The 27842-nt window shown below is 42.9% G+C and overlaps 1 protein-coding gene across 5 annotated transcripts in view; it reads right to left on the bottom strand.

Annotated features, from left to right (window-relative positions):
- Nucleotides 1–846: 846 nt before the first annotated feature.
- Nucleotides 847–27842, bottom strand: part of LOC308120206 (activated CDC42 kinase 1-like) — a 51835-nt gene continuing 24839 nt past the window's right edge. For 2 of the 5 annotated variants that reach the window (XM_080480669.1, XM_080480667.1), the window contains 16 exons: nt 19487–19664; nt 18444–18514; nt 14688–14957; nt 14403–14555; nt 13944–14107; nt 12947–13066; nt 12423–12549; nt 12145–12291; nt 11839–11933; nt 11245–11439; nt 10873–10964; nt 9683–10116; nt 8366–9580; nt 6562–6657; nt 5255–5385; nt 847–2951 (listed from right to left, as the gene is read on the bottom strand). In XM_080480669.1, the coding sequence (XP_080336795.1) occupies nt 2945–2951; nt 5255–5385; nt 6562–6657; nt 8366–9580; nt 9683–10116; nt 10873–10964; nt 11245–11439; nt 11839–11933; nt 12145–12291; nt 12423–12549; nt 12947–13066; nt 13944–14107; nt 14403–14555; nt 14688–14957; nt 18444–18514; nt 19487–19649 (3480 nt within the window). In that variant the 5' untranslated portion in view covers nt 19650–19664 and the 3' untranslated portion in view covers nt 847–2944. Of the gene's footprint in view, nt 2952–5254; nt 5386–6561; nt 6658–8365; nt 9581–9682; nt 10117–10872; nt 10965–11244; nt 11440–11838; nt 11934–12144; nt 12292–12422; nt 12550–12946; nt 13067–13943; nt 14108–14402; nt 14556–14687; nt 14958–18443; nt 18515–19486; nt 19665–23609; nt 24106–27842 lie in introns of those variants that run through there. The other 3 variants (XM_080480668.1, XM_080480666.1, XM_080480670.1) reach the window with 3 other exon arrangements.

The raw sequence follows: 27842 nt of genomic DNA, 5'->3' as shown, positions 1-27842 counted from the left end.
GTCCACAAAGGAAATTATTCTGTAAAATGTCTAAGATTTCTTACTGTAGAAAACCCACTTTTATCTCAATTTCAGCTCAAACTTTTTTTCCCGTTTTTTATTATTGGATCCTTATTAATGTTTATCTTAGACAAGCAACGGGCACATTGATTTTTCAAAGGCGTTTGTTTGTGGAACACGGGCTGAATCCTTCATATTGGTTCTCCTCATGTTCAAAAAAGTCATTGTTGCACTTGACTATTCTCATCATTTTGACGTCATGCATCTGACTGGTGTTTAGAGTGCAGAAAGGAAAACGAGGGAGAAAGTAAGTTAAAAAATAATTAACTCTTTAATAAAAAATACATTAATAAATTCGGCAGCATGAACTTCATTTCCATCAACCCAGGAGGAGAACAACGATGAAACCCAACTGTACAGTAGGCGTTTATAATGAAACACATTCTGGGAAGCAAATACACAGAAATGAGGAGGAAATGGCAAGTCGGAGGAGAAAACAGCCAAAAACATACAAACACAAATGAATGAATTTTAAGTAGCAAACGTTTGTGCGGAAATCGTCCCGACAAACGTCGTTTGAACACCACAACTGGACAATGTTGCTTTTGGGTAGATCAAAACACCACAAGATTCACTTCAGTCCTTCTAATACAACTACAGCAGCTTGGTATGAAGACGCACAACACACGGAGGGATCGAGGAGACGCCTCACTGCCGTCACAGTCAGCTCCACCACGTCCCGCCACGACGAAGGAAAAGTAGCCATACCCACCCCGAACCAGCGCTTCAGGTCAACTTACTCTGGGAAGAGGGAACCGACTCATAACTTTTTTTTTTTTTTTTTTTCATACAAAGACAGTGTTTCCTTTGCTTTTGAATACAGGGACAGGTCCAAACAAATGCAATCTTGAGATCTCCACTGACAAGACTGGATGGCACTGAGGAGATGGGACAAAATGAGAGGTGATCGATTTCCAGCAGCACTATTGCACACGGAAAAAAGCTTTTACTGGAAGACGTCTTCCAAAATCAGTCCTGTACATCTTTCATAAATATATTCTCCGAAATATTTTTAGCTTTTCAGCCTCTCAATTTGGCCTGCTTGTCGTGGCTCTGCAGGACCAATTTCTGAGAGGCTATTTGAAGTTTCTGCCAAGATTGTGCTCAAACAAGTCACACACTGGACAGGGGATTGTGGACATATGGGTTAGTTTGGAGTTCAGACCGGGCACACGCGTGTTCCTACGTCACTTAAACAGACCGGCACCAGTTGGCAAAAAAAGGGTTTTTCCCCCCCGTATTTTTTTCATCTAAAAAAGGTCTCTAATGTTTGTTTTTTTTCTCGACATTTCCTTTATCACGTGAACATTTCGGAAGTCAAACTATGCAGAGCAGTTTTCACCCCACTACCCTCTTCAGCGGAGGCTTTACTCACAGAAATGAGAATCAGGACTAGATGTTCCGTTTGCTGACAGTCTTCAAGGTGACAGCGAATTCCCAAAAGGAATCGAACACATCCGACAGTGAGTTTGCACAGAGTCAAAGCACCCCACGGGTAAAAAAAATAAATAAAATTGCTCCTAAAGCTGCTGACCAAAATAAAGCAGTTGTGGTTTTAAGTGATGATTACGGGATGGGATCTGTGCCTTGGGGTGGATTTCACAACGCTGCTGTTATTAGCTGCCAACGCAGTGTGAGTCTGTGCAGAGAAGAGCACGGTGGCAGGAGTTTACAGCTGATCTGCAGGACGTCTGTGTGGGCAAAGTGCTTAAAGGGGAAGAAATGAGTGAAGGCTTTATATGTAGGGTGGATGAAGGTTCCACTGACTGGGTAACCCCATTTTCTTCTCCCGATATAGTCACATGGAGGAATAAATCCCAAAGGAGCATTTCAGGAGGCGACTCTGGATGAAATTAAAACATGCTGTGATGGGTGTAGTGCTTTTTCTGCCACTGAAGATTCAAAACACATTAAATGTTTCACTAATGTTAAACGCATTTCCTACAAGTGTGCACATGCCTCTTGATAAAGAGGGGACACTGTTTGAATATAAATTAGGCCTCCGTTCTTTAAATTTTTTGCAGTAGCAGCAGTTTCCTCTCTGCACAGTGCCATCTTCCTCCTTTCATCAGCAAACGGTCTTCATCATCATATCTCTGGCCACCTCATTAGTGAAAGTGAGTCCCTGCACAGTGATGGCAGGGCAGCCTGTTGATTTCTCTTATTGTGCTTGAGTGAATCTGTGGTGAATTTCCTTTAATGCCTGCCTGGACGTGGCCCCGCAGCTGCTACTACAGGAGGTTGACCTTTAAACAGCGCGTCGTCTGTTCGGTATTTCAGTTCAGTGTTGGTTCGGTAAACTCTCTGAGTTTGTAATGATACGATGCGACGTCGTTCAGTCCGGCAGAGTGTGTGGACCTTGTGAGAAAGTGCTTCTGTGTGTATTGTGCTCGTCATTGTCCTTTTTTTTTTTTGGCCTTTTCAGAATCACTTTCACACAAGCGTGTTAACGCCGTCACAAGAATGACGCTTTAAGCGTCTCGCGCCGCAGTTGGTCGACTTTAATTTGTGGCAGTGATATCCAGCGTCTGTGACATCGCGGCTATTTGCCAGGGCGACAAGATGTACAGCCATTTTTTAATTTATTTTTTGCTTGAACGGTGGATAGCGCTCTACAGTTTCTTAGTAAGTGCAACAATCACATAACTTCCAGACCGAAGGCAAAAATATGGTCGGAAGTCTTTTCTGTTTGTTTTTGCCATTGACGCCTCGCTGATGCTCCGACTGGGTTCGGTATGTTGTACTTTATTCTCGTCTTCCAGTCTTGAGATTGGAGGTGTGACTGAAGTGCCAAACGGAGTGGGTCGGGAGAAGATCCCCCTCCTCTGATGAGGTCTTACCGAGGATGAAGTTCCAATCAGTTCTCAGCAACGTGAGATTTCTGTCACCGTCTGTAAATATAAAGAAGATTTAGGTTAAATTGGGAAAATTAGGCAATGAAATGCTGAAATCTCCAGATAGATAGATAGAGAGATAGATAGATAGATAGATAGATAGATAGATAGATAGATAGATAGATAGATAGATAGATAGATAGATAGATAGATAGATAGATAGATAGATAGATAGATAGATAGATAGATAGATAGATAGATAGATAGATAGATAGATAGATAGATAGATAGATAGATAGATAGATAGATAGATAGATAGATAGATAGATAGATAGATAGATTAAAATCAAAGTTTTGAAAGTCAGACAAAGATATATTTGTCTTTCTTCTTCTTTTTTTTTCAATGACAGCTCTATCACCCCTCTGTATCTCTATACTGGGACAAACAAGTGAAAGTCACTCCAAGTAAAAAATGTGGTGTTTTTATACACATACTATTCCGAACTAGAGGCAGAAGCAATTGTTTCTTTGTGCCAAGTGCAGGGTAAAGCTGGGCGGAACGGGCCACACAGGAGGGAGTTTCTTTTGTGCGAGGTGAATTGTATTTACTTTAATAATGTGTGCAGAATACAAATCTCACAGCCACCTGTGTTTGAGGAGCCGCTGCCACTTTAGGGGGAACGACACAGAATTCAGATCCCAGCGTACACGAACATCTTTATTTATCGCTCTTTGGCCAGCAGGTGTCTCAAAACTGCACAAATGAGAATGGTTCTAGTTTTTGAAGCAGGAGGTCAACACAACAGCAAAAAGCAATTCATATTTGCTTTCTACAAGCTACTTGCTGCTCCGCAAAACATCTCTCCTTCAATTTCACCATATCCGCACCGCAGTCTGAAGAAAGAGTGTGGCAGCGTGAAGCACAAATATTTACTGTTTAACTTTATTCAAGCACATGTAAAAGACGGCGGACCGTTGAAAAAAAAATAACCCAATTTAACACTGCGTGTATCGGAGGACATCGCATATTAACATTAATTCTTGGGAGTACTTCTTTGGGAGAGAAGTGGTTTCCCCGGCATAAGGACTCAAAACACGAATCAGTTTGTAGTATACCAAGCTCTTTGAGTTTCACTCCAACAATATTCTTATGATATTGCGGCGAAAGATAAATCAACCCCCACACTATCCACATCTGATTGCATGTCATGCGCCTCTACACCCTGCAACCATTGATAACACGAGTCATTCCACGTCAGCTCAACAGACATCGGACATTTTTAGCGCGCCCAACTTAGATTTTCTTTACGATTCGTCTCAATAAACTGGGCAACATGTGTGCAAAATGTTTGGCCTCTGTAGTTTCTGAGATATGGAGGCTTTAATAAGGATCGTGACCTCCAAAAAACAAGTGTTGCTTCATGAGTTCCACAAGTCATTACTTTTAAACTATTTATGGTGGATGTTTTACATTTTCATGGAGAGTTCTGCCCTATTAGATGCTCTTAACCTCCAAAGCAGTTGGCCTGCGGCTGCATATCTGCAGAGCCAGGGAATGCTGCTGTTGGTATTTTACATAAATAAAGCTTTCTTTGGAGGCATCGCTTCACTGCAAAACATAAAATATTTGCTATTTTGATGAAGGGCGGTCATGTCTGAGTGCTTTGTCAGTGTGTAGGTGCGTTTTTGGAATAATTCTTTTAAATAAATGTGGAAGCAAAAGCAATATTAAAGTTTTTCTACCGTATAAAACAATCTGACCACTTAAGTGACCATTTCTGAGTTAGAAAGGACCCAAAACATATTAATTAGGGTATATGACATTACTTTGATGTCAAAAGCAATGAAGTGTCACTTTGACCTCCACTCCTGTTTTAGAGTGATGTGGCAGGACTATTTAAAAGTTTGTTAATATACCAATACTTCCTCCTGTTTGTATGAAACCACTCCTGCATGACGCAGATGCTTGAAGAGACCTATGTGGTGCATTTGCACATTTCCATTCTCTATATTTTCTCAATAGAAGAGTTTAACAATACAGAAAACTTTCCCACTGTGAGAGCTAAATATAAGTTCCGGCCTCATTAACAGCTGTCTGGTTGCATCATGCTGCTGCCTGTCTACGTAACAATACATTTCGAGAGGGAAGTATCTACAGAAGCTTCTCTGGGAAGCAGAATTTAATGGTATATTCTGCAAAAACAGATGTCATAAGCCTGGTCTCAAATGAGAGATAAGATCAGATGGGACTGAGTTCAGATTCAGTGAAAAGCCGCAAGGGTTAAAAAAAAAAAAGAAAAAGAAAAATAATGAAAGTGAGTGAAAATATACTGCAAGTTATACACCAGAAGCAGAAGTACCTCTGTCTGGTGGTGGATCCATAGTTATCTAACATCTGAGTGCCGGCCACCTCCAGATTCCAGTCACACATCTCCAGCAGCTTGAGACACTCGGAGCGGTTCCTCAGGCCCAAACAGAACAACTGCTCCACCTGCACAGAGAGAGGACCGCTCAGATCAAACCTCTGCACCCAGAAGGCCACGTTAAGCAATGTCGAAAGGTCAAACGGCCATGCTTTTATAGAAAAGAAACACAGACTTCATCTTTATTGCACTTTAATGTGCCTCTGACTGGAGTACCGTCTCCAAACAAACTCAGCATCTTGGTCAAAATCACTTCTGTTACTTACATCGCATTTGTGATGCCTGGATTGCATTTTTCTTTATCTTATAGACTTTGCCTCCGCTATCAAGGAGCACTCAAGCGCTCCCTTGTGCCCACTGTTGTCCAATCACATTCTCCATCCTGCCTCAGCGGGCCCAGCCACAGCCTGTTAAGGGGCCATTCAAGACTACTGTAGACAACACAGTGTCCATAACCTTTTGTTGTTCATTCCTCTGCAGCAGCAGTGTCCTATTTCCCCCTACGGATCTCCAAAGTTCTCTTATCATATCCTGATATAAACCTATAAAGCAAAGATTACATTCAGCAACTTTAAATGACTACCTGCTTGCCGTTACAGGCGGCTCAAATGAGGGTATTAGAGAAAACAACTTGATGACTGGCCCGAGACGCACTGAACTGGATCTCTGAGGATCCTTTTACAGCACATCAGTGTTTACCACTGAGAACTCTGCTCCTCTGTTGGTAATTGCTGCAAGTTAAGCCACATAACGGTCTCATTCTTGGGATCTTTATTTTAATGGACTGGAACAAAGAAAATGTTGCTTTGCGAAACCTTAAATTGTGCTATTCCTGTGTAGCGTGTACTTAAATATGACAACGCTCACAAACACGCCAAGAAGCAGTCGGAAATAATTAATGTTCAAAAGCAGAGCTGTGCAAAAACAATAAAAGACAATATTGTCTGAGTTCTTCAGTATATTTTCTGGAAGAAATCAAATAGCAGAGAGTGAAATAGACTGAAATATTTCCCAAATGATATAAAGGGAAAACTTTATTTACAAATAATTAATTAATTGAACTTTATTTACATGATTCCACAAAATGACTGAACCTGTCTGACCACCTTTTACTAGCCTGCGTCCGTTCTTTCGGTGTCTAAAAAACCTCATTCAGGCACAATGTGAACAACAGATGTGGTTTTCTTTAAGCAGCTGCAGTTTAAAAGATTCTCCACAGTGTTGTTAAAAAAAAATGCTCCCACCTTTAGATAGTGAACAGCCTTCTGCACGTTCCAGTTGTGGTTCTGAAGAGCAGCTTGGCACTCCTCTATGGTCACACCGTGAACAGCCTCCTGCACCTGAAACACACAAAAACAACACAGATTATTATAATATTGTTGTAACAATACTCAAATCATTCATTTAAGTGGAAGAACACACATTTGTTTAAAAGAAACACATTCATAAAAGTAGGAATTTTTTACTTTTTTGATACACAGTGCCCTTTGTGAGGCATGTTTAACCTTCTGCTAGTGCTTGTGGTCGTTTAATCATTACTGATATAACTTATGTTACTGAAGACACTTTTGAGAATGTAATGAGAGTGAAGTACCAGGAGCACCTCTTTCCTTGATGCCCATCAGCACTGTTTTGTAGACTGATGACTGACTTGCATTCAGCTTTACCTGAAGGCTGACAGTGAAATACATAGAGAATCACGTGTCACTTCACTAATTACTTTAGCTAAATTCACCTCGAGCAAAAGTCTGATAAGAACAAGATAACAGCGTAGCGGCGTAACATAATGACTAAATTTGAACTCTGTATCAACAGCATGCAACATCACAACCCTCTGGAGGTTTTTTTTTACGCCCACAGTGGAGACGCTACAGCCTGTGTGGCATCAATCTCCTCTGCACTGCAGCTCATATGTAAAACCCCTCGCTGCACGACTCATGTGTGTAGCCAAAGATCTCAGTATCTACATCAAATGTCAAACGGCTGATCGATGCAGCGCCTTCGCTGTCTCTGACTCAGGTTCTGTCAGGCTCAGTCAGTGTCACAATCGATCGGCTTCGTCCAATAAGCTAATCAAACTATCGTTACTGGTCTTTTCAAATCGAATTTCATAAACCTAATATGATCCTTTTTTTTTCCCCGCAAAAAAAAATTAAAAGAAGAAGAAAGTAATACAGGGAAAAAGAGAGAAAAACAACAGGAATCAAAGAAGAAGCCAAGAAGAGGGGAAAGGGAGGCAAAGAAGCAAGGGAATGAGGAAGAACAAGCCCAAAAAAAATAAAGAAAAGAAAAAATAATGAAGACGTGAAGAACTGATGAGGACGAAGTGAAGAAGAAATAAGTGACCTTGTGTTCCTGAGTGTGAGGATTGGTATGTTTTAAAAAAAGTATGAGATAAGTGATAATATTAAAATGTAATTTGCCATTACTATTGGCTTTTGTAATCTTGGCTCCAGAGAATTCTGCTTTTGCACAAAGCTTGTTTCTCATAATGACCAGAGTCTGAACCATAAGTATATTTCTTCAGTTTCAACAGACCTGAACAGTTAAAAAGAACAATTACCTTTTCCCACAGACAACCAGCTTATATCATGTTTACCCCAACACTGAATACAACACAGCTGTTGAACTCACACTGAAGGTAATGATATAAGAGTCTATCATTTTAAGAGAAATGTTCTCTGCACCTCCTCACATCACATTCAACATCTTTGTAGACGAGCAATACTGAATCCTTCTGACACAGCGCTGCTATTTCAGTGCTTTCATCCAACTTAACCGCCTAAGAATTGAGTCATATTACTTCACACTAATTACAGAGGATCAAGAACAAATGGCTGTGTGGTTAAGGTCAGCACTTCATGGTTGATTGAAAGTAATCCTGGTATTATCATTGAGAACCAAAGGTCATCTACATATTTAACAGGTATTGAGTTTAATATTCACAGTGGAAAGACTCACACTGTATTTTTAGGTTCATTAAGTAATACTTCTAATCTCAGACAATAAATGCTCTTAGGCGCCTTGTCCAAATATCACAGGCCTTACCATTTTGACCCTGTCAGCTGAGTTTCCTCCTCCGTCTGTCCGAGCACAGGACGTTGTGACCGCTGGTGCTGTCAGCCCATCCGAGCAGACACGAGGGAGACTAACTGATGTCTTCATCCCTGACCGTGGTCCACTCAGACTGCTGTTATTGTTGGAGGAGAAATTAGCCTTCAGCTCGCCCGGCTGGATGATCCCCTGCCCATGAGCGTGACCCTGTACTGTCTGTGTGCTGACCACCATGGGTCTGACGGTGGCTGTGTTCGCTTGCCGCACATGCCTGTCCTCCATGTCGCCGCTGGGAAGGCTTTCCGCCTCCCTAAAGAAGCGGTCAAATCGATCAAGGTATGGCGGCCTTTCTGGTAGAAGGTAATAGTGGGTGTTACTGACTTTGCGCCCATCGCGGACGATGGGCAGGATGCAGGGGCCTTTGCTGGCTGTGTCTTTTCCCTGCGCCTGGATCACTTTGGGTGCAGCATACTTAGGATCTGAGGCGAAGCTGTGTGTGGTAGGCATAAGTTTACCTGGAGAGGTGGAGAGGTAGGAGCTGTAGGTGTGTGCAGAGGGGCAGGAGGCAAGTGAGGCCTGCATGTTGCCGGGGCTGACAGAGTAGATCCTCTGCTGGGGGGAGCCCACAACCAGACCCATGGGGCTTGGAGTTCTCGAGCCAGGCTGAGACAAGAGGTCTCTTGGGGGGATCTGAGGGGGGTTGTCCTGGCATGAGCCTGAAATGTCCTCTGAGGTGTCAGTTGGCATTGGAGAAATGGAGAGGTCTCTTGACCAGCGCGCAGATGTGTAGTCACCCCTTTTAATGGGACGTGGCGGGATGGGAACACGTGGGGGGATCTGTGGCTTGTCCTCATTGGAGGAGAGGGCACTCTGCTGTTGTCCCTCCAGGGACTGGGGGTTCAGAGGAGTCTGTGGACACGAGGCTGAAATCTGGGACTGATGAGCGCCTGCTGCAGGTACATTGAGCCTCCTCATGCACTCCTGCTGGAGTTCTTGAAAGATCTCTGCAGACTGTGAGAAAGAGGTGGACAAACTGGAGCTCTGCTTGCTGGGGAGAAAGAGGTTGTCCTCCAGACCTGCTCTGTCTGTACTTCTGGAGACCTGAGTGTCACCCTCCACCTTCTGTCCTGATGAAGGAGCCTCATCTGGATAACGAACGTCACTCTGCTCCCCGTCGTGTTGCTGCTCAGAGCTGTTGATTGAGCTCACCTTTGTGGGGAAATAAGATTAAAATTCTTCCATCAAAACACTTGAAATATCAGTGACAAGCGATAATAGAACTAGCACAGTGTGAGAAGTACTTTACCATACCTCCATGTCGTCTTCATCTTGTGCTACATCGTCGTAGGCTGGAGGTGGTGGTAATGGCCGTGCATCCCAGTCTACTACTGGTGTGGGGTGAAGAGGCCGAGGCAACGATCTAGATGGACTTTGAGCTGGAGTCCTGTCCATGATGTTCTCAGCTTGCAAAGCTAGCTTTGCTAATGTAGGGATCTGAATTTCCATCACAGGGGAGGGTGAGGGCGTGGATGGGGCAAACTCCTCCCCAAAGTCAATGAGGGACACTTCACTGTTGAGGTGGTGGCCTGAGCCTGAGGTCCTGTTATTCCCCTGTTTTGTGGCAGAAACCCATGCTGCGGGTTTAAGCTTGAGGCCTTTGACTGAACCAGTTTTCCGGAGCGACAATCGTTTTAGTCCGGAAGACGTTACATCCTCATCCTCGTTTACTGGATCGTAGCAAGGTTCTGTAAGTGAAAAACACAAAATTCATTGCTCCATAAGCAATGAATAAGAGTAACAACGCCACGACAAAACCACAAAGACACACTCGTCTCCTTAAAAAGTTTCCATATGTGAGGTTAGTCTTACGGTGCACTGCAAGGACACTGCACACCTTGTTAGAGGGACGTTGTGGTGGTGAGACGGAGACACGGTGACAGGATCACAGCAAAGTCAGGCAAAAGACAGAGACGCAAAACTATGGGATGTACCTTTGAGAAGTGGAGCTAGGAGGGAACAGAGATGGCAGGAGCAATGGGTGGGAAGCTGCTGAGAGAAACCAGACTTACTCTTGATTAACACTGCTGGCTGAGGAGGGCGGGGAGGAGGCTCCTCTGGAAAAATAAAAAGCGAATACCACCGGACCAATTGAAGAAACAAAAAGGAGCGAAAGAAAATCACAGCAGCAAAAGAAAAGGGAAACAAGCAAATGTCAGATGCTTTGTTAGAATTAGAGAGAAGCAAGCTGTTTGAAGCTCATTTTCGAGAGTTGCATTACCAAGACTTTGAATTTAAAGGCAGAATCCCTTACATGAATGCAAAGAAATATGAAACGAACTGGCTGCCATCATGTGTCAAATCTGATTCGACTTTTAGTGCCGATTTTTTGGCATAAGATGTAATTCATTCTCTGTCGCTGGCTGTTCCAGCAGAGATTCACTATATAGCTGTGATTTTGGTCAAGTGGTTCAAGTTTCTGCAGACAACTTTCTTCTACTCACTTTTAGACCGTCCTGGCAGCTGTGTGGGCCGAGCAGCACTGAGGTCTACACCCAAAACATCGGGAGGGTCCATGGGATTCCCAAGGTACAAACTGGAAGGAAGAAAGGGATACACCTAATTTGCAGTAAATGTCACTACACTGGATGTAACACCGAGGCTGTGTGGGGGGGAAAAAAGTGCAGGACCTTTGAAATACAACATGCTACTGCCATCTATTGGTGAGTGTTTATTAATGCTCCAATTCAACAAACATGGATCAGGCTATCAATAACAATATGAAAAACTATTTTGATCAGTCTGAATGTATTCTTTATTATGTTATCATATAATCAAAACATATATTCAGCTGAATGAATAAATTAATCCCTTACTCGTCAATCCTGTCTGGGAAGCCCCAGCAGCGATGAGGGTTACTGTCTCCATGTCCTGTGTGGATGAAGCTGTTTTTGAGCGGCCGGCTGATGTCGTGTGCCGACAGCCCCGCTACCGATGTCACCACATTCCTGGGGAACTGTCCGATTTTAAGGGTGCGCTTGTTTTGACCTCGCCACCAGTAATTCTCTGCCCTGAAAAAAGATATTGAGTACAATGAGGATATACAACACTTGTTATTGAGATCAGAGACTCAGAGACTAACCAATGCAATAAAATTCATTTGTTTCATTAGAAATCTTATTGCAGTTTTATTGTCAGCATGAGACTTGCAGCGTTGATTGTTTTGTGATCGCCCGTGCCTGCTTGATTCCTAATCACATCAGGCAGTCACAGCTCATCTAAGATTTGGGTGGAATGACCTACACTAATGAGCAATCTGGAGTCAGTAATTACTGTGTTGGGACTGTAGGATGAACTGGAGTTAGAACCACTTTTAGCTATATTAATCATTAGGGAGATGAGGAAGTAAGTTTATTTGGTGAGACGCACGAAAGTGAACAAATTCAGTCCGAATGTAATTGAAAACCCACCACCCCTCTATGATGGTGATGACATCGTTGAGCTGGATCTGGAGTTTGTCGGCCTCATTAAAGTCCTGCAAAGCACACATGTCCGTGGGCATGGTCTGAAACAAGCAAAGTTAGAGAACTAATGTAAGAACAGCAAAATCCACCAGGGGGAGCTAAAAGTCCACATATTGAAAGATAGCTGAGCGCACACCTGTTTTTGTGCACAATAGGTGGCAAGTAAACCACTAAAAGTGTTTGGCTCATAATTAATTTTTATATAACATAGCCTCACATTGATGGCTTTTCCAATGATGACGACCCCCTTACCTCAAGCAGGAACTCACGGAGGGCGATAAAAGTTGGTCTGTCGTCTGGTTTCTGAGCCCAACACTGCAACATGACATTATAGATATCTTGTGGACAGTCCTCTGGCTTAGGGAGACGTTCCCCCTCCTTATCGATCTTATGGAGGATCTAAGTGTTAATTCGATGACAGAGGAGACAAAGGAGAAACAAAGAAGAAAAAGATAAGCTATATCAACATATGTGCAAGGAGGTATCTTTCCAGACATTCATGTTTGCATTTCTTTGCTTTTTGTGTTTACCTGGCTGCCATTGAGGCCCAACCAAGGCTCTTGTCCATGTGTAAACATCTCCCAAAGAGTGACTCCAAACATCCATGTGTCTGTAGCATGGGAGAAGGTTCTTGTCTTCAGACTCTCTGGAGCGCACCTACAACACAACAACAACTCTATGAAGAAAATATCAATGACCTATTTTGGCCAAAGATAAATTAGGGGAATGGAATGAATGAATAAAAATAGTTACTCGGTTAAACAGGTGAGTTTAAATAGTGTGTAGGGGGGTTTTCAGAGTGAAATTATAACCCTGTGTGTATAAACACAATAGAAGCAAGGAGGATTTCCAACTTTGTACATCACTAACATAAAAACTGTCGACAAAAGAAGCCAAACAAGATGAGCCACCTGGTCTTTAGGATCAGCAGCAGAAGATTTGACCTTTCTGCTGTAAAAAAAACAACCTTCCCATCTCTATCTCAAAAATAACTATCCCTGGATGAGATCCAAGAACAGCTTAAGTTCTTGTACTGCTTGTGCAGTCCACCCACCATGCAAAGGGAACCTTCCGATGCTCCTGCATGACATAGTGCTCATGGTTGTTGGGCAGCGCCCTCATCAGGCCAAAGTCGCCGATCTTCACTCTGTGGGCAGACGCCAGCAGGATGTTCCTGAAGAGAAAGAACTCTGTGTTTAATGCCTGCATGGAATTTTTCAATCCTAACGTAGAGTCATCACAGTTCTGCTAATAGTTTTCCTCCAATTTTCTTTTTTCGCTTTATTAGTTGAACACAGTGGCGTAAACAGGAAATGATATCACCATCAGAAACAATTTAAACAACGATGACAATAGGTTTGTGTTTGCCTACGTTCTGTAAAGAATGGTGATTGATTTCTAATGAAGGTTTATATAAGAAAAGGAGGAATGTTCTTGAGAAGTACAATTTGTTTTTAATATCAGTAGTCTGCACACTTCATCGTAAAACCATAATGTAAAATGTTTGAATAGGATAAATATGAATGTGTGTTGTGTGTTCAATTATTGGGTTTTCCATTGAAAGTGATGTAAATAGTCTGTCTTACTCTGATTGCAGCCCTACAGCCCAGGACTTTTGCAACATCCATCATGTAGCATTATTGGCGGAGCTCAAAAGCTCCTGAATATTTTCAGAAGAAGATTTAATAGCTTGTACACTGTGACAAATATATGTAGTCATTGCAATTTTAGCGTCAGTTTTACTGGGGGAGTGACTAATCCACTGAGATTTCGCTTTCAACCATCAGCATGTTGTTCAAATTTTAGTGAAAGTGACTAATTTGGGCTGGACCAAGAAGCAGGGGCCACCCAGTCAAACCAGCCAACCACTGAGTCATTTTGCATATGGGCCAAGTCTCTCAGTAATGGCTTGCAAATGTCTGGGCGGAGGAGGAAAAGCGATATAAATAATTCACGACAGCGGTAAAACAATTCCTATATTTGAACAATACGGCATATTTGAAAATAGACCTTGACCTTTTCATAGCTGCCAAAGCTCCCAGTCTCCCTACCTGGCTGCCAGGTCCCTGTGGATGAACCTCCTCTGTTCTAAGTAGGCCATGCCACAAGCCACCTGCACAGCATACTGACACAGAGTGTGGATCAGCACGGGACCCTGTGGACGGACGCACCGCAAACGCTCCAGCAGAGATCCCAGAGGAGCCAATTCAGTCACCTGCAGAGTATAGAAAGGGAGAAAAAACGAAGTGGGTGAAGAAAGGGAGGAGTAGCACCAGGAACAAAAGAAATGTGAAAGAAGTCGGAGTGAAGAACATGCGGAGGAAACAGAAAATGCAACGTGGCAAGAACAACTAAAAGCTATGTGTACGTTTGAATGAGCGAAATCCAAAAACCCTAATGTGTCATACATTTGGTGTGTAGTGGTGCTAACGGCAACAAAAGCCGGCAACTGACTGTGTGTGTTCTGGCATTAATCCATCTCTGTGCGTGCATGTCTGTGCGTACACTACCATCTTCATTGGGTGTGTGAGCACCACACCGTAGAGTCGAATGAGGTTCTGGTGGTCCAGGGAGTGCATAGCGTTGACCTCGCAGATGAAGTCCTCCAGAGCGTCGGGCTGGCTGAGTACGTCAGTCTTTAGACACTTCACGGCAACATTCAACTGGAGAATGAGAGGGGGAAAAAATCATTTATCTACATCAGCATTGCCAAGCTCAATTTTTTAATTTAAAATAGTGTGACAATGCTCAAGATGTTTTTTAAAATTCTGAATGAGAGGCGGACGATTTCTCACCACCTTTCCTGCAGGTGTCAGCCACTCCCCTCGCTTCACAACACCAAAGGAGCCGTCTCCAAGCTTCTCGAACAGTGTCAGGTCCTTCTCTGGGATGAGGCAGGTGAGAGCCTGCTGCTGCCCATCGGGGGGAGCACTGCCACTGGCCGGCGTGGCTTGGACTCCTTCCCCCAGACACAGGGGAGGCGTAGGAGACAGTTTACGAAATGAGGAGGCCGGTTGACCTTGTTGAGGAAAGTCTCCTCCATCTGGACGCTTACCGCTAAACACCTAGAGACGAAAAGGAGAAATAAAACATGAAGCGGGCTGTGCAAAAAGTTAATCTGGAACAATAAACACAGTATTTGGAGAAACTGTGTAATACGGCTTTGCGGGTTGAACTCTCACAAAGGGGGGATTTTTGTGTTTTTTTTCCAGACACCTTTACCGCCCATTGATCATCATCTTGTATGAAGAAATTGTGCCAGCCATGGATTTGCGATTCAAAATTTCACAGAAAGCTCTTCGTCTTATGTTTTCGCTCTCTTTTTCTAATGCACAACTCTGACTTACTACACCTCTGACACTAAATGCTGTCTCAGTGAATAGCTGATCACTCCGGTGAATGATCCGCTCGTGACACATCTCATAGAAGCTAACTGCATGTCACAAACTGCCACAGGGGGCAGATACAACAAAACCTTAAGCAGCACAACAATCACTGTTGTTTTCTTTTGGCACAGGGACATGAAAAAGCTGTAAAAGTGAGAAATAGCAACAAAAAACGGGTGGTGGCACATTTTACAACCAATTATGTTGAGTTGTCAGTAAAAGTAATGTGTATCGAACGAACATTACTGAGTGGCAAATGGGGAAAAAACTGGCAGCGGTTCACCAGTGTTGCCCCTCGAAAAGGCAAAGTTGTGGTACAATTCCACTCAAATGCAAAACTGCAAATACAGCAATGATCTTGTCATCTACAGTATAGATTAGCACCATTATCAGACAAGATCGTAGGCGAATATTTGCCTTCAGGGTCTCTTGATGTATGATTCTGCCAAGCCTCGAGAACATTTCCAGAAGTCTTTTGTCTTTACACTCATTATTGTGCACTACACAAATGACTTAAAGTTAAAGTGTAACCCGAAACCAAAGAAAAACCCAAAAGTAATTATCCTACACATACACATACACCACCAAATATGGTGGTCAAATGAATAGATTAACCTTATTTGAGTAAACTCAGATGCCGTATTGTGCAGACTAAAGCATAATGTCACCAACCAGCTTTTATCAGCACATACTCTATTTTCAAAAACCAGAAACTTTGATATCATGGGGTTAAATTCCTATGGCTTGGGCAGCTAATACATCTGCTGGAAAGGATACAGAGACTTTGGATTAACATCCGCTCCCATCTGGCCTCTATTACAAGCCTCTCTCACCAGATAGAAACCATTTTGTACATCAACATAAAAAAGCAAAACAAGAATGGGACATAATTCTTAACAAAGAATTTCACCAATCTCTGAAAGATCCAATCCCGTTACAGTCTGGTGCTACAAGATGAAGAGATGCCACAACTTTTTAAATACGGGGCTTGTTCCAACATTTTTGAATGTGTTACTGTTCTCAAATGATCTGATATCTATCTGAAATCATAAAAAAGATTAGTGAAAGATATTGAAAAAAAACTTGCACCAGTTGATAAGTTATCTACGTACCACTATGAATTAAATATGGCTTCACGATCATTTGCAAGTCAACTGCGACGATTAACGCAACGTCTTTTATTACATGAGGGTTGTACTCAATAAAATATGAACTTTTTTAGTGCAGCGTTTATCAAAACAGGTAATAAGCTGAATCTCTTCCCCTCAATATACACGTTCTTATGTGCACAACAAATGAATGGAAGGCAAACACACACACACACACACACACACACACACACACACACACACACACACACACACACACACACACACACACACACACACACACACACACACACACACACACACACAAGCACACACACGCACACACACACATCAGCGAGAGACATTTCACTTGATTTCAGACAATAAAGAGTGAATTTTGAGCTGTTTAGGGAGTGCTCATTAGAGAGCAGTATTGGATTAGGTGAACCGAATATTTCTCTCGCTCTCTGGTGTGTGTGTGTGTGTGTGTGTGTGTGTGTGTGTGTGTGTGTGTGTGTGTGTGTGTGTGTGTGTGTGTGTGTGTGTGTGTGTGGTGTGTGTGTGTGGTGTGTGTGTGTGTGTGTGTGTTATCCATTCCCTTAAACATGAACACATGAGCCTTTAAGGGAAACCTTTGTTTAGAAACCCTGAATTAGATTGTTTACCAAAATAGGAATGTATTTTCTGTGCATCAGCAACTGCAGATGATGACGCAGCCAATGAGCAGGCTGGTAAAAGAATAACCCAATCTCTACTTCCCTCATACAGACCGACAAAACAAATCACATGTAGTTTTGAGTGGACGTGTGTCGTTTTTGGCTCATGAACAGCACCCGGTCAGTATTCACAAATTGTGTCGTCAGAGGAAAGGAGGTGTCAGTGTATCTCCAGTGCCACACATCTTTGACTGGCTGGATATAAACAGTAGCAAGCAGTATGTGGTTTCACATTCACGCCGGAGCAGACATGACATAATGCTGCAGACCTTTTTAAAAACACCACCTCTCTGTGGTTACGGTGTGGTCAGTTGGTTTCAAATAGGACGGTCGACATTCAAAAGATTCTGAATATGGCACAGAACACACACACACACACACACACACACACACACACACACACACACACACACACACACACACACACACACACACACACACACACACACACACACACACACACACACACACACACACATCTACACACATCTACACACATACAGACAGCAGGCTGAGGAGGCAGATTACTCTATCCAAGGATGGTGCCAGAGGCGGAAACAGACAGGTGTAATTATAGATGGCAAGCAGCGCCATGCAAGTCCCACAAGTGCACACAGCCAACAAACACACATACAGAGTACTGACAGCTTCTCCTCGGTCTCCCTTTGCCACAGTTCCTTCCTCTGAGTGATTTTGTCAAGATGTGCATGAGATACATTTCAGTTTTGGCGGCATTGTGAGGAATCCTTCAGCCGCTATGAAAAGAGTCAGTCAGACACTGTGGGAGACCTGATGCTTGGTGAAACAGCCCTTTTGTGAATGCAGTATGCGCTGAGCATGTGTGACATCAGCTCTTGTGACTTGTCGCGTGTCGTTCTGCCTCCTCTGAACATGCTTACCCGCCCATTGAGCTCTCTGGAGGAACGAGGTGTGGAGTTTCTTCTGAGAAAATACTGACATCTCCCTCATAATGGCAAATTACCCAAATCTGATAATATTATGATGATTCACAAAGTTGAAACTAATTTTATTTCAACTGTGTTATGTGTGACCGTTCACACGCTAATTTCAACCCAAATTAGTGATGCAATTACTGAATGTATTAATGTAAAGGTTGCATTGTAACAGATATGTCTGTTAATATCATTGTATTCATGTTATCAATGAATGATACCAAAATTCACTCAGATAGTTGTGATTATAGACTTGATATTGGATTCTCCACCAGTTTTTGTTTTTACGTGCACACACGCACACTGTTACACAGACAGATGCCGCGGTGGCGACACAAAGCCGAGCATACCATGTACCAGATTAAATGAGACCTCTGTTTGTGTGTTGCGCCTGTCAATGTTTGTCACCTTGCTCATCCAGGACTTGCGCTTGCACATGGCTTTCCGCCGTTTAACAGCCTCCCACAGCCGTCTCTGCCCTATATCAAGGAGCAAAACAAAGGTTAGTGAATAAACTCAAAGAAGAATGAAGATTTTAGCTTCTATTCATGTAGAACCATCGAGAAGAACCCTCAAGATTGTAATGATTTGACTGACTCAAATGATTGAATATCAATTTGTCATCTAAAGAGAGCAATGACTGAGAAGAAAGTAAAGTGGAATAAACTGAATAAAAACACTTGACTTTGAAAGAAAAGAAACCAAAGAATACATACAAAAACTCGACAGGAGCATTAATGGGATAAAAAGAAGAACAGCAGTTAAAAGCCTCGAGAGCAGAGACATGAAGGGAGATGTGAGTGAATAAATGAGTGCGAATGAGGGAGAAGTGGGTGTAATTGGTCTTTAAGCGGCTCTATAGCTGAAGCCCTGAGGGCTTCAGTAACTGGGTTGAGAACATTATTGCTATGATCCACACTCACGCACACAAACGTGCGCGCGCGCACACACACACATGATTTGGGACTCTGGTGTCTGCTCCTATTGCACCTAATTACCAGTTGTGAGTTTTAAATGATATTAAAGGGTATTAGTTAGAGGATTTGTCCCAGCAACATTGAGGGTGATCCAAATGACACACTGCCATCACGAACACAAAAGCCCTACTTCAGCCTTTGGTGTCACATACCTACACATAAAGAATACAATAGTGATGAAGAAAATGCTTTTCACAAATAGATTGAATTATGCTGCGATCATTATCTTTCTTCAAAAAGAATCACACAACCAGAGGATGTTGCCAAACTGTCATCTTCAGGTGAAAAGTGCCATCGATATGCATACTTGGGGGCTTTTAGTCACTAAAAAGGAAGATTAATATGGACGTTTTATCAAGTACTAATTAATTTAACTCAAAGGTAAAGCCTTGTTTCAGCCTAACACAAGTTAATTCATGGCTCAGTTTGTTGTTTTTTTTTCCTGTGGCTGCTCGGGAATAATAACTGTCTCACCAGGTCGACCCATGCCGATTTTCTCCAGGTCTTCGTTCTTGACATAGTCAAAGTGGGACAGCCGCGTGACGTTCAGATCATCTCGAATCCGCAGGAAGTACTGCTGTAACTGCACCTCCATCAGCAGCTCCAACAGCCATTCTGTGCCTTCCTCACACTGCATGCTACTGCCCAGCTTCTGATGAAAAGAACACACAAAGAACAAGAGATTTTGTTGAAAAACCAATCAATGGCCATTATGCATAAACCGTTTTCTCAAAGTCTGAAACAAAATCTGTGAAGTACATCTGAAGAAAATGTCACTGAGAGACAATCAAAGCATTCTTTTCGGTAGGAAAAGAAAGGAAACTGAGCTCAGAGGCATTGTTTTTGCTTGTACAGCAATTGTTTATGGCACCCTGGGTAGATCCTTAAACGTCATACACTCCTGAACTTTCATTTAAACACACAAACAATGTGGTCAGTCGAATCCAAATGCTTTCAAAAACAAGAACACAGCAGGCAAAAGACCCAAAAGAAAAAAAACATACTGCCATTATTTTAAATGCCCCAGATATAATTTCACTGCAGAGATCTACGGTCATTGAGGGAATAACTGTCCCAGCTGCAATTTATAAAAAGACAAGCAAACAGAATAAATAAACCCAGTCTAGTATAAGAAAGGTTCTATTTTGGGGAGTGCTGCTGTAGATAGTGCAGAGACGTCACAGGGATGCCTTCTGCACATCTGGTGTCTATAAGCAAAGGCAAAAGGTGATTTAAGTGTTGTACATCGCTCCACACAATGTCAATCTTCATTGTGAAAACCCCAAACTAAAACATCATCCATCACTGTCCACTTAAAAAATAAGCAAGAGGGTCATATTAAGACTCTACTGTCATTTACACCTAATCATGTTTGCGTGTGTGTAAATTTCATCTTTTTTTAAAGAACATTTTCAGTGTATGAAGGCCTCGACAGTTAGTTTCCAGTTGATAGTTAAGAGTGAGAGCCTGCCTCAATGGCATGGCACAAAGATTACGATCCCCGGCGGCCATTTAATTGTATGATTGTGTTTTTGCAGTTTTTTTGCTGCGTAACAAGTCCTGCACCATTGGGAGCAAGGACACAAAAAGTACATCAAAAACATGCAGAAAGTTTGGAAATATGATTTTTATTAACGATTCAGCTCTTCGTTAATGATTTGGCTAACCATTTCTGAATAAATCCCCAAAAACTATTAGAAAAAATTAAAGTCCCATACAAAGTGGATGGGAGAGTCACCTCATGGAGGAGATGAAAGTTTCTCTTTTTTGCCTTATTTTGTTTTGTTTCGTACCTTGATATTCGAAATAAACATTTCAAATCAAATCAAATCAAATCAAAGTGGGTCAAAGTAGCTCACCATTCGTTGGAAGCATGGCCTCTGGACGCACATCAAAACATGTGGAACGTCCGGGAATATGTTTCAATGAGTTTTGTTAACGATTCGGGGATTTGCTTCCAAATAGATCCCCAAAAACTGCAGAAAATGTCCCTGGACATTTAAATTAACCAGAAATGTTGAAGTTTCTGAGAAGAAACTCAGATGCCAAATCACACACAGACAGGAAAGACCTCACTGCCTGGTGGCACCACTGTGCCTCTATACTGTTAAATGTCATTAACAGTGAACCTGCAAACCAATAGTCTCAAAACACAAGACGCCTTCCCAATGTGCAGAGATGGACAGGGAGACCTTTCGGGTGGATCTTCTGAGCTTCAGTGGGCCCCTTACTGAGAAGTAATTAGACTTTGTGAATGGGGAACTTCCTGTGCTGGTTAAAGAAAGGTTACAAAGGTTAGAGAAAAGTGTCGCAGGGGTCACGGTTTCCTCTCAGGCATCAGAATCACGTTCTATTGCTGAATGACTGTGACCAGTTTCCCTCACGCAGAAATGCAGACCTCATGTTGAGCCAATAAAGTACGATCCGAGTTCTAAAAAGTTTGTAAAATCTAGAATACCAATAGGTTGCAAGGATGTGCAAACTGTTAAACTCTGCAGTGATTGAAAAGAAATATTGCACATCCCACTTAAAATGCTACATTGAAAAAAATGCCTGATCATTTTAAATGTAGTAGCAGTTTTTCATATAAAGCAAGATCATCCACTCAGCACTGAATATGTATAGCATGCATATACTGCGTCTTTTCAGACTCCGTGAGTCCAGTATTTCCAGGAAATTCAGTAGCAGGCTCTGACTGAGCTCAATCGACTTTGAGTCCTCAGTCTGCAATGGTTATGCCAGATGTTCATATCCTGACACAAAACCATTCCAATAACCATAAACGTGGGCCAGCTGACATCTTTCTGCAACGTCCAAATGTGCAGCCAGCTCGGGCTCTCCGAGGCAGCAAGCAGGGTTTGTCCTCGTGTTTTGTTTTGGGGTTTTTTTGTGCGAAATTTCATACTGAGAAAAATTCATTGGCGTTAGCTTGGACGGAAATCCTCTTGTTCGTGAACTGCAAAAGTTAAAAAGTTCGCCCCTCCCAATGAAAAACCCAAGGTAATGCGATATACTGACCTGCAGAAGCCTGAATGAACTGGAGATCCAGGGTAAACTGAGTGCCAGCAGTGCCTGTGGGTTTGGGACTAACTCCAGCTGCAGTTACTTGATTCCAGCTCCATATTTTGCCGTTTGCTGCATCATGCTCGACTCCTACTCTCAGAAAGGTGATATACCAGTCTGCTCGGTTGGGTAAAGCTGTGCCAAAAGCCCCTCGGTCATGTGGCATGTTTAGATTGAGCTACTGCTCCATTAAGTTTGAAACAAAGATCATACCTGCCAATGTTTTAGAAAAAAGCTATTTCTAATTTTCACTGTTTAGTGAAAGTGTTCTAAGTCTAATACCCTTCATACAGGTAAAATACACCTCCAGCTATTACACCTCTCATCCTCAAAAGTGCAGCACAAACTCTGATCTCCCCTGGCTGTCAACACACAAGTGCTATTTCTCTGGCCGGTGCCAAAGACGCAAGTCAGCTTCCTCTTGGGCCTCTTTCCATGGCAGTGTCATATCTGAAGCATGAAGCGTGAAAAACACAGCAATGAAGCGCTCGTGTTGATCTGTCCACTTGTTTATCTGTCCAATTTGCAGACCCATTAACCTAGAATACAAATACGGATGTACTTATATATAGCACAAGTTGCAGTTTTCGAGACAGGTGCAGCACCGCATATGTAACATATCCACTAATAGAGGTGGTTAAGAAAGAAAGATTCTGCATGGTCACCGGCCGACAAATCACCCAAAAAACTGTGAGTTGTCTCCTTTGGTAAATGTTTCCATGTGTTTTCAGTTGTGCAGCACCTCGTGGCGCTTGACTTCTCCCTATAATGAGGTAAAGATGAGATCGCACATCGTGGCGGTGTAGGTTTGAAAGGGGGAATGCTATGTTCCGGTCATTAGGCGTGACTTGTGGCAGCACTCTGAGGAATCCAACAAGGGCACGAGGTCCAGTACTGAGTCCCCAACGCTTTTATTTCTTTCACTCCAAAGGCGGCTAAATATTTTGTTTTCCTTTTTAGTGATGCAACACATCGAAAAAATTAATAAATGCATGATAAATCATAAAGTGTAACAAACTTACATTTACTAATATGGAGAAAGAAAACGCAAAACGAGAGAGAGAGAGTATGAGCCTGAGAAGATGGGATAGAGAGAAACAACATGATGTCTCTGCTGAGAAATACTTCTGGGCTGAACTCATTTCTCGTGGTAGTGGAGACACACACACACACACACACACACACACACACACACACACACACACACACACACACACACACACACACACACACACACACACACACACACACACACACACACACACACACACACACACACACACACACACACACACACACACACACAAGCCAAAAACCTATGTCCTGTTTCAGGTCTCTAACATCCTGCTGCAGTAACAACAAACCTCCCAGAGGAGAGCTCCAGTCCAGCTGGAGCGTCCACACCACAGACACTGTCAGACCACTGACCTCCACCAGGATTCGTGATTCATGTATTCTAACGTGATCCCAAAGTTCCAACTCATGTCAGCACTGGTACATTAAGTACGCAGACTGTCCAGGAGACCAGACTTACTCTGTAAACGTGAAAGTGAGCCAGGAAGGGGAATGTCTTTTTCAGCTTGTCAAAGCGTCGCATCCTGAATTCCTTCGTCTGGTTCAGCATTGGGTGCAAATAATATGCATTCGTCTTTAAATGGCTGGAGGCAGCCTCTCGTCCTTTAAACCATGACCAAACCCACGGTACTCCTGGTGTGACGTTCCAAGTCCCTGAGGGAATTCCAAGATGCACACAAACTTTTTGGATCCAGACTCAAGTCTCTGAACCGGTGAGGGGGAAGAAAAACTTCCTGCAGCCCTGTACGCAAATCTACAACATTCCATGGCGGGGGCAATCCTCCTGTAAGCCCCGTCTGTAGCTTCGGCCCTCTCAAGAAGTTAGAGAGGCATTTATGCAGAAGTGAAGTGTGCAAAGTCAGGTTGTCCTAGGATGTGTGAAGCACAAAAAAAAAAGAGAAAGCCTCTCAACTGTACCCTCTGCCCAGTCTAGCCATGTGTCCTCAGACAGCAATGAACCAGTCATCCAAACTTGCAGAACTTTGCAAATAAGTCACTCCTCCTTCCTTCCTCTCTCTCTCTCTCTCTCTCTCTCTCTCTCTCCCTCTCTCTCTCTCGCGCTCTCTCTCTCGCTCTCATGCAGCTACTGTCTGTTTGCTTTTCCATCCCTCCATTGAGCATGGGACTAAAAATAGGAGCGAGTTTCTCCCCGATTCAATCTCTCAGCAGTCGGGCAGGCAGTACAAGCGTGACAGCCACAGTGACCGTCTCTGGTTTCAGAATTTAGCGGGGCACCGAGTCGTGTGTTTGGGTGGTTCAGGGCAACAATGTGTGTTAGTCTGTGTACTGAATCCAGTTAATATGTCATCCCATCTTCAACTCTTCTCTTCCATGTACTCTTTTTCTCCACCAACCCCCCCTCCTCCCCTCCTCCCGTCTCTGCGAGCTGGAAGACGGTCCGTGCAGTGGAGAGCAGTGCGTGGTGCAGAGGACAGAGGCTTCATGGTATTCAGCCCGGAGGAGCATTTGATCCGGGGCCAAAGGGTCACATTCAACTACAGGATGGGGAGCTTGTTTCCTGTGATGCAACCCCCCCCCCCCCCCCCCCACCACCACCACCACCACCCACCCACCCACCACCACCCCCACCCCCACCCCCCACAAACACATACGCATACACAGAGAGACACGCATGCAAAACATCCATATATACAAGTACCACACGCGCACGTATTTCGTTTGAGTTGAAATATTTCCCAGGGTGAATTCTGTCACTCGCACAACCAGTTTACAAAGTGTTGGAACAGTTCAGGATCTTTGTGTGAAGGTATTCCTACTATAATAAAGAGGATTAATCACTTTTTTTATATATATTTACTTTAGATTGGCTATAGGAGGCAGATGGGACAGTTACTTAACAGAATTCTACTCCTTTCCTGTCTCAGTGATGTCAATTCTCTTTTTTAGCACTGTGGCACAAACTCTTGCTCTCACCCTCCACTCCTTCATTAATCCCCTCTTTCACTCCACTCCCCTTCCTTCCCTCCTCTGCTCCCCTCCCCGACGACCGAGCCAAACCGTTGCATTTTCTTCTTTATTTGGTGCTGCCTTTTATTTCCTGCCTCTAATCCGCAAAAAATGTTATCTCTCTTCCACTCTGCTGACTATAAACGAGCCCTTACCAGCTGCTATTCAGACCCTTGGTAGCGGCGAGCGCCCATTCTCTCTGCCAGCAGACACGATTAAGCTTTTGGCTTTCCAATTTCACAGGTTCCTGCTCTCTCATCCCCTCGTGTTGTTCACTGCGAGTTAATCCATCAATCTGTCCACCATTCTAGTTTGTGGTTGGTTTTCCACTTGTTGTTGGTTTTTTTTTTCCCCTGCTCTCTTTCTTTCATTCACTGCCTCTCTGCTGCTTTTAATTAGGAAGTTTGGAGTTTACAAGAGGACGGGAGGAAGGTGAGCCTCTGGTGAAGTCACGGAGGGAAAACATAGACCAAACCACAAAGTCTTTTGTGAAGTGTCTGACTTTAATCAAACACAGGGCTGGCACAGCAATGTACTACAGCTTTGTTTAGCGACCTTGTGTATGTGTGTCTCCATTCACAAGACGTTACGATTGTTTATTCAGCGTAGACATCATGAAGTGCAGGGAGAGCAAAATGTGGTACCCATCAGAGGCTTTTATCTGTGTTGTCTGAATGGCTCCTTTTAATCATGCCTGTATTAAAATCCAAACGCAAGTTTCATAATATGTTTATTCTAACTGGCAAATTTTCGCTTTGATATGTTTCACAAAGTTTTGATTGAATTTCTAAATAACAGTTTACAAAAGTCAAACTATGTTTGCTTTCTAATTGAATATCTTGCAGCACACGCAATCGTTTTTCTGGATTCTCAGAGATGTTCTCATATTGTCAATTTAACCGATTTTAAACGTCCTAATATTCAAACCTCAGCTCAGACATGCTCACGTTCCTTATATGGGGAGAATAAACACAGAGGAGATGATTCATGAGAACCGGTCTTCGGTTCAAATGTTCGTGAGATGCCACGGATAGCACAATCCCCCCAAGATCATCAGTGAAATCTGTTTTCAACTGTTGTTTGGCTAATGTCACAGTGAAAGTGCTGTGACAAACTGGAAAAAGATGTTTGTTCAGGAACAGTTGTGTAACTCACAGGACTGTGAGACAGAGGACAAGAAATAGTCAACATTCCTCAATATTTGCACGGACACTGCAAATAATTATACAACTGACAAAATCGCAAACACAGCTCTGCATGTGTGTGTGCGTGAGTGTGTGTAGGCATATGCTTAAAAAAGGCAGGCATGCAGTAATAGTAATAAAACCGGCGACGCTTCTGAATCGGCTCACAATCAGATAAGATAAGATGAGAGCAGACGTCATTAATCCCACAAATTCAGTTGAGAAGAAAAGTAAAGGGAAAAGAGAGAAAAGTGGTGAGAAAAGAAAAAAAGAAGCTCGGTGTGTGTGTGTGAGTGTGACAGAGAGAGAGAGAGAGAGAGAGAGAGAGAGAGAGAGAGAGAGAGAGAGAGAAGCTGAATACGAGAAGCAAATGAATGGCTGAGCTCAGCTGATGCTTGGTAGTTTTAAATCAGTGGGAGGAATGTGTCACAGTGCTGTCAGCTGCCTCCTGACTAAGCAGATTAGAGCAATGCGATTAATGGTCTGTAAGTAAACATGCAGCTTCACTGTGGTACCACTAGGTGGCACCAAGTCCTGCAGTGAGGAGGCAGAGTGAGCTTCCATAGACTCAATTTAGAATGTGTGCCTTATTTATCTGTCACTAGTTTCACAGCTTTTCATATATTACCAGAAAGTCATACTCGGTCTAAGTTATCATTCGCTTACTCAACATTCATTATTCACTAAATTTCTTTGTATTTTGGCTGCTTCCTTTCATCTGCCTCCAACTCACCCTATCCCATACCTAAATCGTTACATCAGACATCACAAAGCCTGTTTCACTACACACATTAATCTTTTCAGAGGTCTTCTCTGTATAAAATACCCACTATCTTTCCTTAGGACATGTCCAAACTCTCATCCTGGCCTCTGTAGCTTTATCTCTCCACTGCTCAACTCTGAACTGTTGATCCCATTCTCAAAATGTCTGTGTTTTCAGACCAATTTACCAATTATTAGTACAAAATACAAGAAATTTCCAAAAACAGACTCTCACTATATGGGCCTAGTATCATGTCTATCCAAAGTGCACGGATGAGCTTCACTGGATAATCTTACTTGACCTTAATTTTCCTGTTGTTAACAGATGAAGAGCACAACCCTTTTTGGGGGGTATTATCACTACAACCCTTTGTTGGACTGACAGTTAGAGTGATAACTTCATGATTCGGACTGCTTTAATCTGCTGCACTTTTAGCATCATTATTCATGCCAGACCTGTAATAACTGATATGTATTCGCAATGATTCGGATGACTACATCTATTTCTGATCATTATCAGACGCTGTTAAATCTCATATAAAAACAACCATCAGATGAAACTAACAAAACTGTCATTTTGCGTCACTGTGTCCACATTATTTGTACAGTGAGAAATGTTGACTGCAGATTAATGGTGAAAGTGAAAAATGGCACCACGGTTTCTCTTCTAATACTCAGGAAATTGCATTCTTCTGACCCTTGCTTTAGGAGACAACCTGTGCTCTAAGTAAAAACCAAATACAAGTCTGAAAATGTGAGTGTGACTTTCGGAATTTGGT

This window comes from Lipophrys pholis (assembly GCF_963383615.2).
Source record: "Lipophrys pholis genome assembly, chromosome: 1".
In the NCBI taxonomy this organism is placed as follows: Eukaryota; Metazoa; Chordata; class Actinopteri; order Blenniiformes; family Blenniidae; genus Lipophrys; species Lipophrys pholis.
Note: the sequence above shows the minus strand (reverse complement) of the source record. Positions and strands in the feature narration are given on the sequence as shown.